This window comes from Oncorhynchus mykiss, chromosome 9 (assembly GCF_057628025.1).
Source record: "Oncorhynchus mykiss isolate SJ-2025 chromosome 9, ASM5762802v1, whole genome shotgun sequence".
Taxonomy (NCBI): Eukaryota; Metazoa; Chordata; class Actinopteri; order Salmoniformes; family Salmonidae; genus Oncorhynchus; species Oncorhynchus mykiss.
Genome location: NC_143030.1, coordinates 6,032,234 through 6,047,925, shown reverse-complemented (window position 1 = coordinate 6,047,925; position 15,692 = coordinate 6,032,234). Strand labels below are relative to the sequence as shown.

General features: G+C 46.0%; 1 protein-coding gene across 2 annotated transcripts in view; it reads right to left on the bottom strand.

The window, feature by feature from the left end:
- Window positions 1–3,348: 3,348 nt before the first annotated feature.
- slc10a7 (solute carrier family 10 member 7) overlaps window positions 3,349–15,692 on the bottom strand; it is a 71,832-nt gene continuing 59,488 nt past the window's right edge. The window contains exons 11-13 of one of the 2 annotated variants that reach the window (XM_090183346.1): window positions 4,508–4,653; window positions 4,374–4,414; window positions 3,371–3,996 (exon numbers count right to left, since the gene is read on the bottom strand). In XM_090183346.1, the coding sequence (XP_090039472.1) occupies window positions 4,394–4,414; window positions 4,508–4,653 (167 nt within the window). In that variant the 3' untranslated portion in view covers window positions 3,371–3,996; window positions 4,374–4,393. Of the gene's footprint in view, window positions 3,997–4,373; window positions 4,415–4,507; window positions 4,654–15,692 lie in introns of both variants that reach the window. The other variant, XM_090183345.1, reaches the window with a different exon arrangement.

The following is a 15,692-nucleotide window of genomic DNA, read 5'->3' as shown; positions in this document are numbered from 1 at the left end:
TGCCCCTGAACAAGGCAATTAACCCACTGTTCCTAGGCCGTCATTGAAAATAAGAATTTGTTCTTAACTGACTTGCCTAGTTAAATAAAGGTCAAATTAAACAAAAAAAGAGAATACACAGTGGCAGAATACCTGACCACTGTGACTGACCCAAACTTAAGGAAAGCTTTGACTATGTATAGCCTTGCTATTGAGAAAGGCTGCTGTAGGCAGACATTGCTCTCAAGAGAAGACAGGCTATGTGCCAGTGACTCAGCCCTTGTAATAGGGTTAGAGGCAGAGAATCCCAGTGGGAAGAGGGGAACCGGCAAGGCAGAGACAGCAAGGGCGGTTTGTTGCTTGCCTTTCCATTCACCTTCACACTCCTGGGCCAGACTACACTCAATCATATGACCCACTGAAGAGATGAGTCTTCAGTAAAGACTTAAGATCGACTGTCTCCACCCCCCACCAGGTGTAATCCACGGCTTCTGGTTGGGATATGTACGTACGGTCACTGGGGACAACGTCGTCAATGCACTTATTGATGAAGCCAGTGACTGAAGTGATTTACTCCTCAATGCCATTGGATGAATCCCGGAACGTATTCCAGTCTGTGCTAGTAAAACAGTCCTATGGCGTAGCATCTGCGTCATCTGACCACTTCCGTATTGAGCACTTGTACTTTACCAAAGTAAAGTACAAGTATTGGCACTTTGGGCCCACAAAATATTGGCACTTTGGGCCCAATTTGGCCATTCTCACTTTTGTTGCCAGCGGTTTAGACATTAATGGCTGTGTGTTGAGTTATTTTGAGGGGACCGCAAATTTACACTGTTATACAAGCTGTACACTCACTACTTTACATTGTAGCAAAGTGTCCTTTCTTCAGTGTTGTCACATGAAAAGATATACTCAAATATTTACAAAAATGAGAGGGGTGTACTCACTTTTGTGATATACTGTATATCTGTATATCCAAAAAATCTCAGTTTACATTGGAAACAACACCATAAATATTCACTCACCTTTGATGATCTTCATCAGAAGGCACTCCCAGGAATCCCAGTTCGACAATAAATGACTGATTTGTTCCATAAAGTCCATCATTTATGTCCAAATAGCCACTTGTTGTTAGCGTGTTCAGCCCACTAATTCATCTTCATGAGGCGTGAGCACTTCATCCAGACAAAAACTCAAAAAGTTCCGTTACAGGTCGTAGAAACAAGTCAAACGATGTATGGAATCCATCTTTAGGATGTTTTTTAACATAAAACATCAATAATGTTCCAACCGGAGAATTCCTTTGTCTGAAGAAAAGCACTGGAACGAGAGGTAACTCTGTCGGGAGCACACGTCATGAGACCAAGGCACTATGCCAGACAACTGATTCAGAGAGGTCTCATGAGCCCCTCCTTTATAGTAGAAGCCTCATTCAAGTTTCTAAAGACGGTTGACATCTAGTGGAAGCCGTAGGAAGGGCAACTTTATCCATAACCCACTGTGTATTCGGTAGGCCAAGCTTTGAAAAACGACCAACCTCAGATGTCCCACTTCCTGGTTGGATTTTTCTCAGGTTTTTGCCTGCCATATGAGTTGTTATACTCACAGACATCATTCAAACCGTTTTAGAAACTTCAGAGTGTTTTCTATCCAATACTACTAATAATATGCATATATTAGCATCTGGGACAGAGTAGGAGGCAGTTCACTCTGGGCATGCTATTCATCCAAAAGTGAAAATGCTGCCCCCTATCCCAAAAAGGTTTTAACCCTACCCCCTTAACCCTACCCAGAGAGAGACCCCCCTAACCCCACCCAGAGAGAGACCCCCCCTGTATATTATCATCTAAACTGTATATCACTGTATATTATCATCTAAACTGTATATTATCATCTAAACAGTATATTATCATCTAAACTGTATATTATCATCTAAACTGTATATTATCATCTAAACTGTGTATCATCATCTAAACTGTATATCACTGTATATTATCATCTAAACAGTATATTATCATAAACTGTATATCATCATCTAAAGTGTATATTACTGTATAATATCTAAACTCTGTCTATCTGTAAAATCTTTAACAAAAACAACGTGTAACTGTTACTGTGTTTGTCAGGCCATTACCATGATTGGCTAGTAGTAGACTAGAAAACAGACCCATTGAACTATATACTATACTAGAGATATACTAGTACTGTACAGAACACAGACCCAGTCCACAGTGTTTAAATCACAGTTTTTATTCATACTAGAGAAGAAACCTGTCCTTCTAACATCCGCCCAAACCGAAAGGTTAATCTTTTCAGTACTGAGAGTCTGCATCCTGACTGGCCTATAAGGGGTAGAGTTTCATGTGGAACACATTGCCATTGGTCCTTGTTGTCACACAGTGTTTGTTTGGTAACAGCATTAGAAAAATCAGAAAACAAAATAATCATCATCAACGTGTTAGTATGTATTACTGACGTTATGCCAAGGCACCTAGGGGCTACGTCCCAAATGGCCCTCTATTCCCTACGGCGTGCACTTATTTTGACCAGAGCTCTATGGGCCCTGGTCAACAGTAGTGCACTAATATATATAGTGGACTTATTTTGACCAGAGCTCTATGGGCCCTGGTCAACAGTAGTGCACTAATATATATAGTGGACTTATTTTGACCAGAGCTCTATGGGCCCTGGTCAACAGTAGTGCACTAATATATATAGTGGACTTATTTTGACCAGAGCTCTATGGGCCCTGGTCAACAGTAGTGCACTAATATATATAGTGGACTTATTTTGACCAGAGCTCTATGGGCCCTGGTCAACAGTAGTGCACTAATATATATAGTGGACTTATTTTGACCAGAGCTCTATGGGCCCTGGTCAACAGTAGTGCACTAATATATATAGTGGACTTATTTTGACCAGAGCTCTATGGGCCCTGGTCAACAGTAGTGCACTAATATATATAGTGGACTTATTTTGACCAGAGCTCTATGGGCCCTGGTCAACAGTAGTGCACTAATATATATAGTGGACTTATTTTGACCAGAGCTCTATGGGCCCTGGTCAACAGTAGTGCACTAATATATATAGTGGACTTATTTTGACCAGAGCTCTATGGGCCCTGGTCAACAGTAGTGCACTAATATATATAGTGGACTTATTTTGACCAGAGCTCTATGGGCCCTGGTCAACAGTAGTGCACTAATATATATAGTGGACTTATTTTGACCAGAGCTCTATGGGCCCTGGTCAACAGTAGTGCACTAATATATATAGTGGACTTATTTTGACCAGAGCTCTATGGGCCCTGGTCAACAGTAGTGCACTAATATATATAGTGGACTTATTTTGACCAGAGCTCTATGGGCCCTGGTCAACAGTAGTGCACTATATATATATAGTGGACTTATTTTGACCAGAGCTCTATGGGCCCTGGTCAACAGTAGTGCACTATATATATATAGATATATAAATATAAAAAAGCCTACACAAGCAATAGAAACTATCAGTAAACTAGTCATTGTTCAAAACCATAAAAAACTGGATTGTCAGAAAAGAGTCTTTGAATGTAACATCCCCAGAAAAATAGTTAGAAAGAGGACACAGTCCCAGCCGGTCCATGGCAGGCGGTGTCGTCTCAGAATTCACTTCCTGATGACGATCAGTAGTGCTTCTTGTCTCACAGGAAGTTGACACCGTCTTCATGGGGGATACAAAAATAGAGACTTCTATGTTCGTATTAAAAGTAAACCATCGAATAAATCACACAAGTTTTGTCATAGCAACCATCACAACCGTTAGAGCCCAGGACTACGTGTTCGCGAGTCACGTGGTTGCGACGAGGCACTTGTGCTTCTGTATGTATCCTTCCACCAGAGAGAGATACATAAAAGAGGAAGGAAGTAGTCCCTTCTGTCACAGTTCAAAGGATACTCCCCATGAGGGGGAGTGAATGAGTATACACACTGGGGAGAGTCCACTTCAGATGGGCTGCAGGTCGGTCAACTTCACTCCCTGTGGACACACAATATTTTTAATTTAGCAAGTGTTGACTGACGTCGATGCAACACATTTAGCAAAAAATAGTGAAGATTATAAAAATTACCCAGCCACCATCAACACAGTCCACAACCTTCCCCAGCCAAAACCCTCCACTCCAAACCAACAGTGATTTAATCAGTAACATCTTAATATACATATATATTTCACAAACGAGTTAGATTTGTCCCTTCCAAAAACCAACAGTGATTAAAACATTCTATATCACAATTAAGACCAATTAATTAATTGCCAATTAGCACCAGTTTGTGACCAATTAAGTACAGGTGAGTAGCTGGGTGTTAGTGGGTTTAGAAACACACAGACCGGAGAGGAGGCGTTTCTCTACTCACACAGACCAGACAGGTAGGTATCAATGCAATAAAATACTAGGCTGTTCCAGGGAGGAGAGAACAGAGGGAACGAGTTAGATAATGGTTGGTGTGATAGATAAATAGATCTCTCTCTCTGTGTGCGTTTTGTCTACCTTTTGTCTGCTGTTCATCCAGCTCTTGATGGTGGGTACCAGTATTGAACCCAGTAGGATCTGAGCAGGGTGATAGATGAGGAGAGGGACGGAGATCAGAGAGAGATGCTCATACCCCTCAAAAACTATCTTTAACATGGGTATACCTGGAGAGAGGAAAGAGGGGAGAAGAGAGGGAGGAAAGAGGGGAGAAGAGAGGGAGGGGAGAAGAGAGGGAGGGGAGAAGAGAGGGAGAGAAGAGGAGAAGAGGTAAAGAAAGAATTGATATTACCATTTGAGAAACACAAGCTTAGCTTGATCCATTTCTGTATCATTTTCATGGTGTTACTGGATTCTATCAAATTCCCGATATTTGTTATTGACATAATAGGTGCATTGAGTCTTTGCAGGTTAGTGTTGGCCAACTAGCATATTTATGTTAGCAAGAGATCCGAGTTCCTGGTTGTATCCGTGTCCAGAAACCAGAATAAACATTTAGTTGTTTCTATGATTTACACCCCCTCCCTTCTCTCATTAAGGGGTTTTACATAACAGTTTCTATTCTGATTTATAGCCTCCATTTTGTCTCCTGCTTCCTGATCCCCTTTAACAACATTTCTCATCCTTGTTTCCTCGAGCAGATAAACACACCCCATTTAAAAAAAAAAAAAAATGTTTTTACAAACACAACAACTCACAGTGAAAGATATTTACTAAACCTTGGGTTTTCTTCTGACCCCATTCAGAGGAGAAAAAAAAAATTCAGGCCTGGGGAAATCTTTCAGACATGAGAAACAGACGTACTCTCTAGACTAAATCAAGATATTTTCTAAGCTTCCATCTCGGACTCCGCTGGTGGTCCTTCTAAAAAAAAAAATGTTGGACAACAGTAAAAATGCACTAAAATGGGTACAAATTCCTCTTCTTCTGTTAAGTCTGACTCAGGCATCATAACTGAGAAGATAAGTGGTGCTTTAAAAAAAAAAAAAATGTGTTTATCATCTCTGCAGACTTTTTATTTGAGAGAAGATGAAAAAAACCCACAGTGGTTTAAATTGACCTTGGCCAGTCAATTGACTGCTCTTCCCTCTGCCAGCCTTGATGGTTAACACGTCAACTTCTAGTGAATCGGTTTTCATTTCAGCAATTCACTATCTGTGATGGATCGCTTAAGATTGATGTAATAATAATAATCATCATCATCCACTGGAGATGATATAATATATTATTTATATACTCCCAATGACGATTATATCTAGTACTATCCCCAAGGTGTGGAAGGAGGCCCAGGTACTCCCCCTAACCTGACGATTATATCTAGTACTATCCCCAAGGTTTGGAAGGAGGCCCAGGTACTCCCCCTAACCTGACGATTATATCTAGTACTATCCCCAAGGTGTGGAAGGAGGCCCAGGTACTCCCCCTAACCTGACGATTATATCTAGTACTATCCCCAAGGTTTGGAAGGAGGCCCAGGTACTCCCCCTAACCTGACGATTATATCTAGTACTATCCCCAAGGTTTGGAAGGAGGCCCAGGTACTCCCCCTAACCTGACGATTATATCTAGTACTATCTCCAAGGTTTGGAAGGAGGCCCAGGTACTCCCCTAACCTGACGATTATATCTAGTACTATCCCCAAGGTTTGGAAGGAGGCCCAGGTACTCCCCCTAACGATTATATCTAGTACTATCCCCAAGGATTGGAAGGAGGCCCAGGTACTCTCCCTAACGATTATATCTAGTACTATCCCCAAGGTTTGGAAGGAGGCCCAGGTACTCCCCCTAACGATTATATCTAGTACTATCCCCAAGGTTTGGAAGGAGGCCCAGGAACTCCCCCTAACAAATATATCTAATACTATCCCCAAGGTTTGGAAGGAGGCCCAGGTACTCCCCCTAACCTGACGATTATATCTAGTACTATCCCCAAGGTTTGGAAGGAGGCCCAGGTACTCCCCCTAACCTGACGATTATATCTAGTACTATCCCCAAGGTTTGGAAGGAGGCCCAGGTACTCCCCCTAACCTGACGATTATACCTAGTACTATCCCCAAGGTTTGGAAGGAGGCCCATGTACTCCCCCTAACCTGACGATTATATCTAGTACTATCCCCAAGGTGGAAGGAGGCCCAGGTACTCTCCCTAACCTGACGATTATATCTAGTACTATCCCTAAGGTTTGGAAGGAGGCCCAGGTACTCCCCCTAACGATTATATCTAGTACTATCCCCAAGGTTTGGAAGGAGGCCCAGGTACTCCCGCTAACGATTATATCTAGTACTATCCCCAAGGTTTGGAAGGAGGCCCAGGTACTCCCCCTAACGATTATATCTAGTACTATCCCCAAGGTTTGGAAGGAGGCCCAGGTACTCCCCCTAACGATTATATCTAGTACTATCCCCAAGGTTTGGAAGGAGGCCCAGGTACTCCCCCTAACGATTATATCTAGTACTATCCCCAAGGTTTGGAAGGAGGCCCAGGTACTCCACCTAACCTGACGATTATATCTAGTACAATCCCCAAGGTTTGGAAGGAGGCCTTGCTACTCCCCCGAACCTGACGATTATATCTATTACTATCCCCAAGGTGTGGAAGGAGGCCCAGGTACTCCCCCTAACCTGACGATTATATCTAGTACTATCCCCAAGGTTTGGAAGGAGGCCCAGGTACTCCCCCTAACGATTATATCTAGTACTATCCCCAAGGATTGGAAGGAGGCCCAGGTACTCTCCCTAACGATTATATCTAGTACTATCCCCAAGGTTTGGAAGGAGGCCCAGGTACTCCCCCTAACGATTATATCTAGTACTATCCCCAAGGTTTGGAAGGAGGCCCAGGTACTCCCCCAAACCTGACGATTATATCTAGTACTATCCCCAAGGTTTGGAAGGAGGCCCAGGTACTCCCCCTAACCTGACAATTATATCTAGTACTATCCCCAAGGTTTGGAAGGAGGCCCAGGTACTCCCCCTAACCTGACGATTATATCTAGTACTATCCCCAAGGTTTGGAAGGAGGCCCAGGTACTCCCCCTAACCTGATGATTATACCTAGTACTATCCCCAAGGTTTGGAAGGAGGCCCAGGTACTCCCCCTAACGATTATATCTAGTACTATCCCCAAGGTTTGGAAGGAGGCCCAGGTACTCCCGCTAACGATTATATCTAGTACTATCCCCAAGGTTTGGAAGGAGGCCCAGGTACTCCCCCTAACGATTATATCTAGTACTATCCCCAAGGTTTGGAAGGAGGCCCAGGTACTCCCCCTAACGATTATATCTAGTACTATCCCCAAGGTTTGGAAGGAGGCCCAGGAACTCCCCCTAACGATTATATCTAGTACTATCCCCAAGGTTTGGAAGGAGGCCCAGGTACTCCACCTAACCTGACGATTATATCTAGTACAATCCCCAAGGTTTGGAAGGAGGCCTTGCTACTCCCCCGAACCTGACGATTATATCTATTACTATCCCCAAGGTTTGGAAGGAGGCCCAGGTACTCCCCCTAACCTGACGATTATACCTAGTACTATCCCCAAGGTTTGGAAGGAGGCCCAGGTACTCCCCCTAACGATTATATCTAGTACTATCCCCAAGGTTTGGAAGGAGGCCCAGGTACTCCCGCTAACGATTATATCTAGTACTATCCCCAAGGTTTGGAAGGAGGCCCAGGTACTCCCCCTAACGATTATATCTAGTACTATCCCCAAGGTTTGGAAGGAGGCCCAGGTACTCCCCCTAACGATTATATCTAGTACTATCCCCAAGGTTTGGAAGGAGGCCCAGGTACTCCCCCTAACGATTATATCTAGTACTATCCCCAAGGTTTGGAAGGAGGCCCAGGTACTCCACCTAACCTGACGATTATATCTAGTACAATCCCCAAGGTTTGGAAGGAGGCCTTGCTACTCCCCCGAACCTGACGATTATATCTATTACTATCCCCAAGGTTTGGAAGGAGGCCCAGGTGTCCCCCTAACGATTATATCTAGTACTATCCCCAAGGTTTGGAAGGAGGCCCAGGTACTCCCCCTAACGATTACATCTAGTACTATCCCCAAGGTTTGGAAGGAGGCCCAGGTACTCCCCCTAACGATTATATCTAGTACTATCCCCAAGGTGTGGAAGGAGGCCCAGGTACTCCCCCTAACCTGACGATTATATCTAGTACTATCCCCAAGGTTTGGAAGGAGGCCCAGGTACTCCCCCTAACCTGACGATTATATCTAGTACTATCCCCAAGGTTTGGAAGGAGGCCTAGGTACTCCCCTTCACCTGACGATTATATCTAGTACTATCCCCAAGGTTTGGAAGGAGGCCCAGGTACTCCCCCTAACGATTATATCTAGTACTATCCCAAAGGTTTGGAAGGAGGCCCAGGTACTCCCCCTAACCTCACAATTATATCTAGTACTATCCCCAAGGTTTGGAAGGTGGCCCAGGTACTCCCCCTAACGATTATATCTAGTACTATCCCCAAGGTTTGGAAGGAGGCCCAGGTACTCCCCCTAACGATTATATCTAGTACTATCCCCAAGGTTTGGAAGGAGGGCCAGGTACTCCCCCTAACGATTATATCTAGTACTATCCCCAAGGTTTGGAAGGAGGCCCAGGAACTCCCCCTAACGATTATATCTAGTACTATCCCCAAGGTTTGGAAGGAGGCCCAGGTAATCCCCCTAACCTGATGATTATATCTAGTACTATCCCCAAGGTTTGGAAGGAGGCCCAGGTACTCCCCCTAACCTGACGATTATATCTAGTACTATCCCCAAGGTTTGGACGGAGGCCCAGGTACTCCCCCTAACCTGACGATTATATCTAGTACTATCCCCAAGGTTTAGAAGGAGGCACAGGTACTCCCCCTAACCTGACGATTATATCTAGTACTATCCCCAAGGTTTGGAAGGAGGCCCAGGTACTCACCCTAACGATTACATCTAGTACTATCCCTAAGGTTTGGAAGGAGGCCCAGGTACTCCCCCTAACCTGACGATTATATCTAGTACTATCCCCAAGGTTTGGAAGGAAGCCCAGGTACTCCCCCTAACCTGACGATTATATCTAGTACTATCCCCAAGGTTTGAAAGGAGGCCCAGGTACTCCCCCTAACCTGACGATTATATCTAGTACTATCCCCAAGGTCTGGAAGGAGGACCAGGTACTCCCCCTAACCTGACGATTATATCTAGTACTATCCCCAAGGTTTGGAAGGAGGCCCAGGTACTCCCCCTAACCTGACGATTATACCTAGTACTATCCCCAAGGTTTGGAAGGAGGCCCAGGTACTCCCCCTAACCTGACGATTATATCTAGTACTATCCCCAAGGTTTGGAAGGAGGCCCTGGTACTCCCCCTAACCTGACGATTATATCTATTACTATCCCCAAGGTTTGGAAGGAGGCCCAGGTACTCCCCCTAACGATTACATCTAGTACTATCCCCAAGGTTTGGAAGAAGTCCCAGGTACTCCTAACGATTATATCTAGTACTATCCCCAAGGTTTGGAAGGAGGCCCAGGTACTCCTAACGATTATATTTAATACTATCCCCAAGGTTTGGAAGAAGGCCCAGGTACTCCCCCTAACAATTAAATCTAGTACTATCCCCAAGGTTTGGAAGGAGGCCCAGGTACTCCCCCTAACGATTATATCTAGTACTATCCCCAAGGTTTGGAAGGAGGCCCAGGTACTCCCCCTAACGATTATATCTAGTACTATCCCCAAGGTTTGGAAGGAGGCCCAGGTACTCCCCCTAACCTCACAATTATATCTAGTACTATCCCCAAGGTTTGGAAGGAGGCCCAGGTACTCCCCCTAACGATTATATCTAGTACTATCCCCAAGGTTTGGAAGGAGGCCCAGGTACTCCCCCTAACGATTATATCTAGTACCATCCCCAAGGTTTGGAAGGAGGCCCAGGAACTCCCCCTAACGATTATATCTAGTACTATCCCCAAGGTTTGGAAGGAGGCCCAGGTAATCCCCCTAACCTGACGATTATATCTAGTACTATCCCCAAGGTTTGGAAGGAGGCCCAGGTACTCCCCCTAACCTGACGATTATATCTAGTACTATCCCCAAGGTTTGGAAGGAGGCACAGGTACTCACCCTAACGATTACATCTAGTACTATCCCTAAGGTTTGGAAGGAGGCCCAGGTACTCCCCCTAACCTGATGATTATATCTAGTACTATCCCCAAGGTTTGGAAGGAAGCCCAGGTACTCCCCCTAACCTGACGATTATATCTAGTACTATCCCCAAGGTTTGGAAGGAGGCCCAGGTACTCCCCCTAACCTGACGATTATATCTAGTACTATCCCCAAGGTTTGGAAGGAGGCCCAGGTACTCCCCCTAACCTGACGATTATATCTAGTACTATCCCTAAGGTTTGGAAGGAGGCCCAGGTACTCCCCCTAACCTGACGATTATATCTAGTACTATCCCCAAGGTTTGGAAGGAGGCCCAGGTACTCCCCCTAACCTGACGATTATATCTAGTAATATCCCCAAGGTTTGGAAGGAGGCCCAGGTACTCCCCCTAACCTGACGATTATATCTAGTAATATCCCCAAGGTCTGGAAGGAGGCCCAGGTACTACCCCTAACCTGACGATTATATCTAGTACCATCCCCAAGGTTTGGAAGGAGGCCCAGGTACTCCCCCTAACGATTATATCTAGTACTATCCCCAAGGTTTGGAAGGAGGGCCAGGTACTCCCCCTAACTATTATATCTAGTACTATACCCAAGGTTTGGAAGGAGGCCCAGGTACTCCCCCTAACGATTATATCTAGTACTATCCCCAAGGTTTGGAAGGAGGCCCAGGTACTCCCCCTAACCTGACGATTATATCTAGTACTATCCCCAAGGTTTGGAAGAAGGCCCAGGTACTCTCCCTAACATGACGATTATATCTAGTACTATCCCCAAGGTCTGGAAGGAGACCAGGTACTCCCCCTAACCTGACGACTATATCTAGTACTATCCCCAAGGTTTGGAAGGAGGCCCAGGTACTCCCCCTAACGATTATATCTAGTACTATCCCCAAGGTTTGGAAGGCGGCCCAGGTACACCCCCTAACGTGACGATTATATCTAGTACTATCCCCAAGGTTTGGAAGGAGGCCCAGGTACTCCCCCTAACCTGACGATTATATCTAGTACTATCCCCAAGGTTTGGAAGGAGGCCCAGGTACTCCCCCTAACCTGACGATTATATCTAGTACTATCCCCAAGGTTTGGAAGGAGGCCCAGGTACTCCCCCTAACCTGACGATTATATCTAGTACTATCCCCAAGGTTTGGAAGGAGGCCCAGGTACTCCCCCTAACCTGACGATTATATCTAGTACTATCCCCAAGGTTTGGAAGAAGGCCCAGGTACTCTCCCTAACCTGACGATTATATCTAGTACTATCCCCAAGGTTTGGAAGGAGGCCCAGGTACTCCGCCTAACCTGACGATTATATCTAGTACTATCCCCAAGGTTTGGAAGGAGGCCCAGGTACTCCCCCTAACCTGACGATTATATCTAGTACTATCCCCAAGGTTTGGAAGGAGGCCCAGGTACTCCCCCTAACGATTATATCTAGTACTATCCCCAAGGTTTGGAAGGAGGCCCAGGTACACCCCCTAACTTGACGATTATATCTAGTACTATCCTCAAGGTTTGGAAAGAGGCCCAGGTACTCCTAACGATTATATCTAGTACTATCCCCAAGGTTTGTAAGGAGGCCCAGGTACTCCTAACGATTATATCTAGTACTATCCCCAAGGCTTGGAAGAAGGCCCAGGTACTCCCCCTAACGATTAAATCTAGTACTATCCCCAAGGTTTGGAAGGAGGCCCAGGTACTCCCCCTAACCTGACGATTATATCTAGTACTATCCCCAAGGTTCGGAAGGAGGCCCAGGTACTCCCCCTAACCTGACAATTATATCTAGTACTATCCCCAAGGTTTGGAAGGAGGCCCAGGTACTCCCCCTAATGATTATATCTAGTACTATCCCCAAGGTTTGGAAGGAGGCCCAGGTACTCCCCCTAACGATTATATCTAGTACTATCCCCAAGGTTTGGAAGGAGGGCCAGGTACTCCCCCTAACGATTATATCAAGTACTATCCCCAAGGTTTGGAAGGAGGCCCAGGTACTCCCCCTAACCTGACGATTATATCTAGTACTATCCCCAAGGTTTGGAAGAAGGCCCAGGAACTCTCCCTAACCTGACGATTATATCTAGTACTATCCCCAAGGTTTGGAAGGAGGCCCAGATACTCCCCCTAACCTGACGATTATATCTAGTACTATCCCCAAGGTTTGGACGGAGGCCCAGGTACTCCCCCTAACCTGATGATTATATCTAGTACTATCCCCAAGGTTTGGAAGGAGGCACAGGTACTCCCCCTAACCTGACGATTATATCTAGTACTATCCCCAAGGTTTGGAAGGAGGCCCAGGTACTCACCCTAACGATTACATCTAGTACTATCCCTAAGGTTTGGAAGGAGGCCCAGGTACTCCCCCTAACCTGACGACTATATCTAGTACTATCCCCAAGGTTTGGAAGGAGGCCCAGGTACTCCCCCTAACCTGACGATTATATCTAGTACTATCCCCAAGGTTTGGATGGAGGCCCAGGTACTCCCCCTAACCTGACGATTATATCTAGTACTATCCCCAAGGTTTGGAAGGAGGCCCAGGTACTCCCCCTAACCTGACGATTATATCTAGTACTATCCCCAAGGTTTGGAAGGAGGCCCAGGTACTCCCCCTAACCTGGCGATTATATCTAGTACTATCCCCAAGGTTTGGAAGAAGGCCCAGGTACTCTCCCTAACCTGACAATTATATCTAGTACTATCCCCAAGGTTTGGAAGGAGGCCCAGGTACTCCCCCTAACCTGACGATTATATCTAGTACTATCCCCAAGGTTTGGAAGGAGGCCCAGGTACTCCCCCTAACGATTATATCTAGTACTATCCCCAAGGTTTGGAAGAAGGCCCAGGTACTCCCCCTAACCTGACGATTATATCTAGTACTATCCCCAAGGTTTGGAAGGAGGCCCAGGTACTCCCCCTAACCTGACGATTATATCTAGTACTATCCCCAAGGTTTGGAAGGAGGCCCAGGTACTCCCCCTAACCTGACGATTATATCTAGTACTATCCCCAAGGTTTGGAAGAAGGCCCAGGTACCCCCCCTAACCTGACGATTATATCTAGTACTATCCCCAAGGTCTGGAAGGAGGACCAGGTACTCCCCCTAACCTGACGATTATATCTAGTACTATCCCCAAGGTTTGGAAGGAGGCCCAGGTACTCCCCCTAACCTGACGATTATATCTAGTACTATCCCCAAGGTTTGGAAGGAGGCCCAGGTACTCCCCCTAACCTGACGATTATATCTAGTACTATCCCCAAGGTTTGGAAGAAGGCCCAGGTACTCTCCCTAACATGACGATTATATCTAGTACTATCCCCAAGGTCTGGAAGGAGGACCAGGTACTCCCCCTAACCTGACGATTATATCTAGTACTATCCCCAAGGTTTGGAAGGAGGCCCAGGTACTCCCCCTAACCTGACGATTATATCTAGTACTATCCCCAAGGTTTGGAAGGAGGGCCAGGTACTCCCCCTAACGATTATATCTAGTACTATCCCCAAGGTTTGGAAGGAGGCACAGGTACTCCCCCTAACCTGACGATTATATCTAGTACTATCCCCAAGGTTTGGAAGGAGGCCCAGGTACTCACCCTAACGATTAAATCTAGTACTATCCCTAAGGTTTGGAAGGAGGCCCAGGTACTCCCCCTAACCTGACGACTATATCTAGTACTATCCCCAAGGTTTGGAAGGAGGCCCAGGTACTCCCCCTAACCTGACGATTATATCTAGTACTATCCCCAAGGTTTGGATGGAGGCCCAGGTACTCCCCCTAACCTGACGATTATATCTAGTACTATCCCCAAGGTTTGGAAGGAGGCCCAGGTACTCCCCCTAACCTGACGATTATATCTAGTACTATCCCCAAGGTTTGGAAGGAGGCCCAGGTACTCCCCCTAACCTGACGATTATATCTAGTACTATCCCCAAGGTTTGGAAGAAGGCCCAGGTACTCTCCCTAACCTGACAATTATATCTAGTACTATCCCAAAGGTTTGGAAGGAGGCCCAGGTACTCCCCCTAACCTGACGATTATATCTAGTACTATCCCCAAGGTTTGGAAGGAGGCCCAGGTACTCCCCCTAACGATTATATCTAGTACTATCCCCAAGGTTTGGAAGAAGGCCCAGGTACTCCCCCTAACCTGACGATTATATCTAGTACTATCCCCAAGGTTTGGAAGGAGGCCCAGGTACTCCCCCTAACCTGACGATTATATCTAGTACTATCCCCAAGGTTTGGAAGGAGGCCCAGGTACTCCCCCTAACCTGACGATTATATCTAGTACTATCCCCAAGGTTTGGAAGAAGGCCCAGGTACCCCCCCTAACCTGACGATTATATCTAGTACTATCCCCAAGGTCTGGAAGGAGGACCAGGTACTCCCCCTAACCTGCCGATTATATCTAGTACTATCCCCAAGGTTTGGAAGGAGGCCCAGGTACTCCCCCTAACCTGACGATTATATCTAGTACTATCCCCAAGGTTTGGAAGGAGGCCCAGGTACTCCCCCTAACCTGACGATTATATCTAGTACTATCCCCAAGGTTTGGAAGAAGGCCCAGGTACTCTCCCTAACATGACGATTATATCTAGTACTATCCCCAAGGTCTGGAAGGAGGACCAGGTACTCCCCCTAACCTGACGATTATATCTAGTACTATCCCCAAGGTTTGGAAGGAGGCCCAGGTACTCCCCCTAACCTGACGATTATATCTAGTACTATCCCCAAGGTTTGGAAGGAGGGCCAGGTACTCCCCCTAACGATTATATCTAGTACTATCCCCAAGGTTTGGAAGGAGGCCCAGGTACTCCCCCTAACGATTATATCTAGTACTATCCCCAAGGTTTGGACGGAGGCCCAGGTACTCCCCCTAACCTGATGATTATATCTAGTACTATCCCCAAGGTTTGGAAGGAGGCACAGGTACTCCCCCTAACCTGACTATTATATCTAGTACTATCCCCAAGGTTTGGAAGGAGGCCCGGGTACTCACCCTAACGATTACATCTAGTACTATCCCTAAGGTTTGGAAGGAGGCCCAGGTA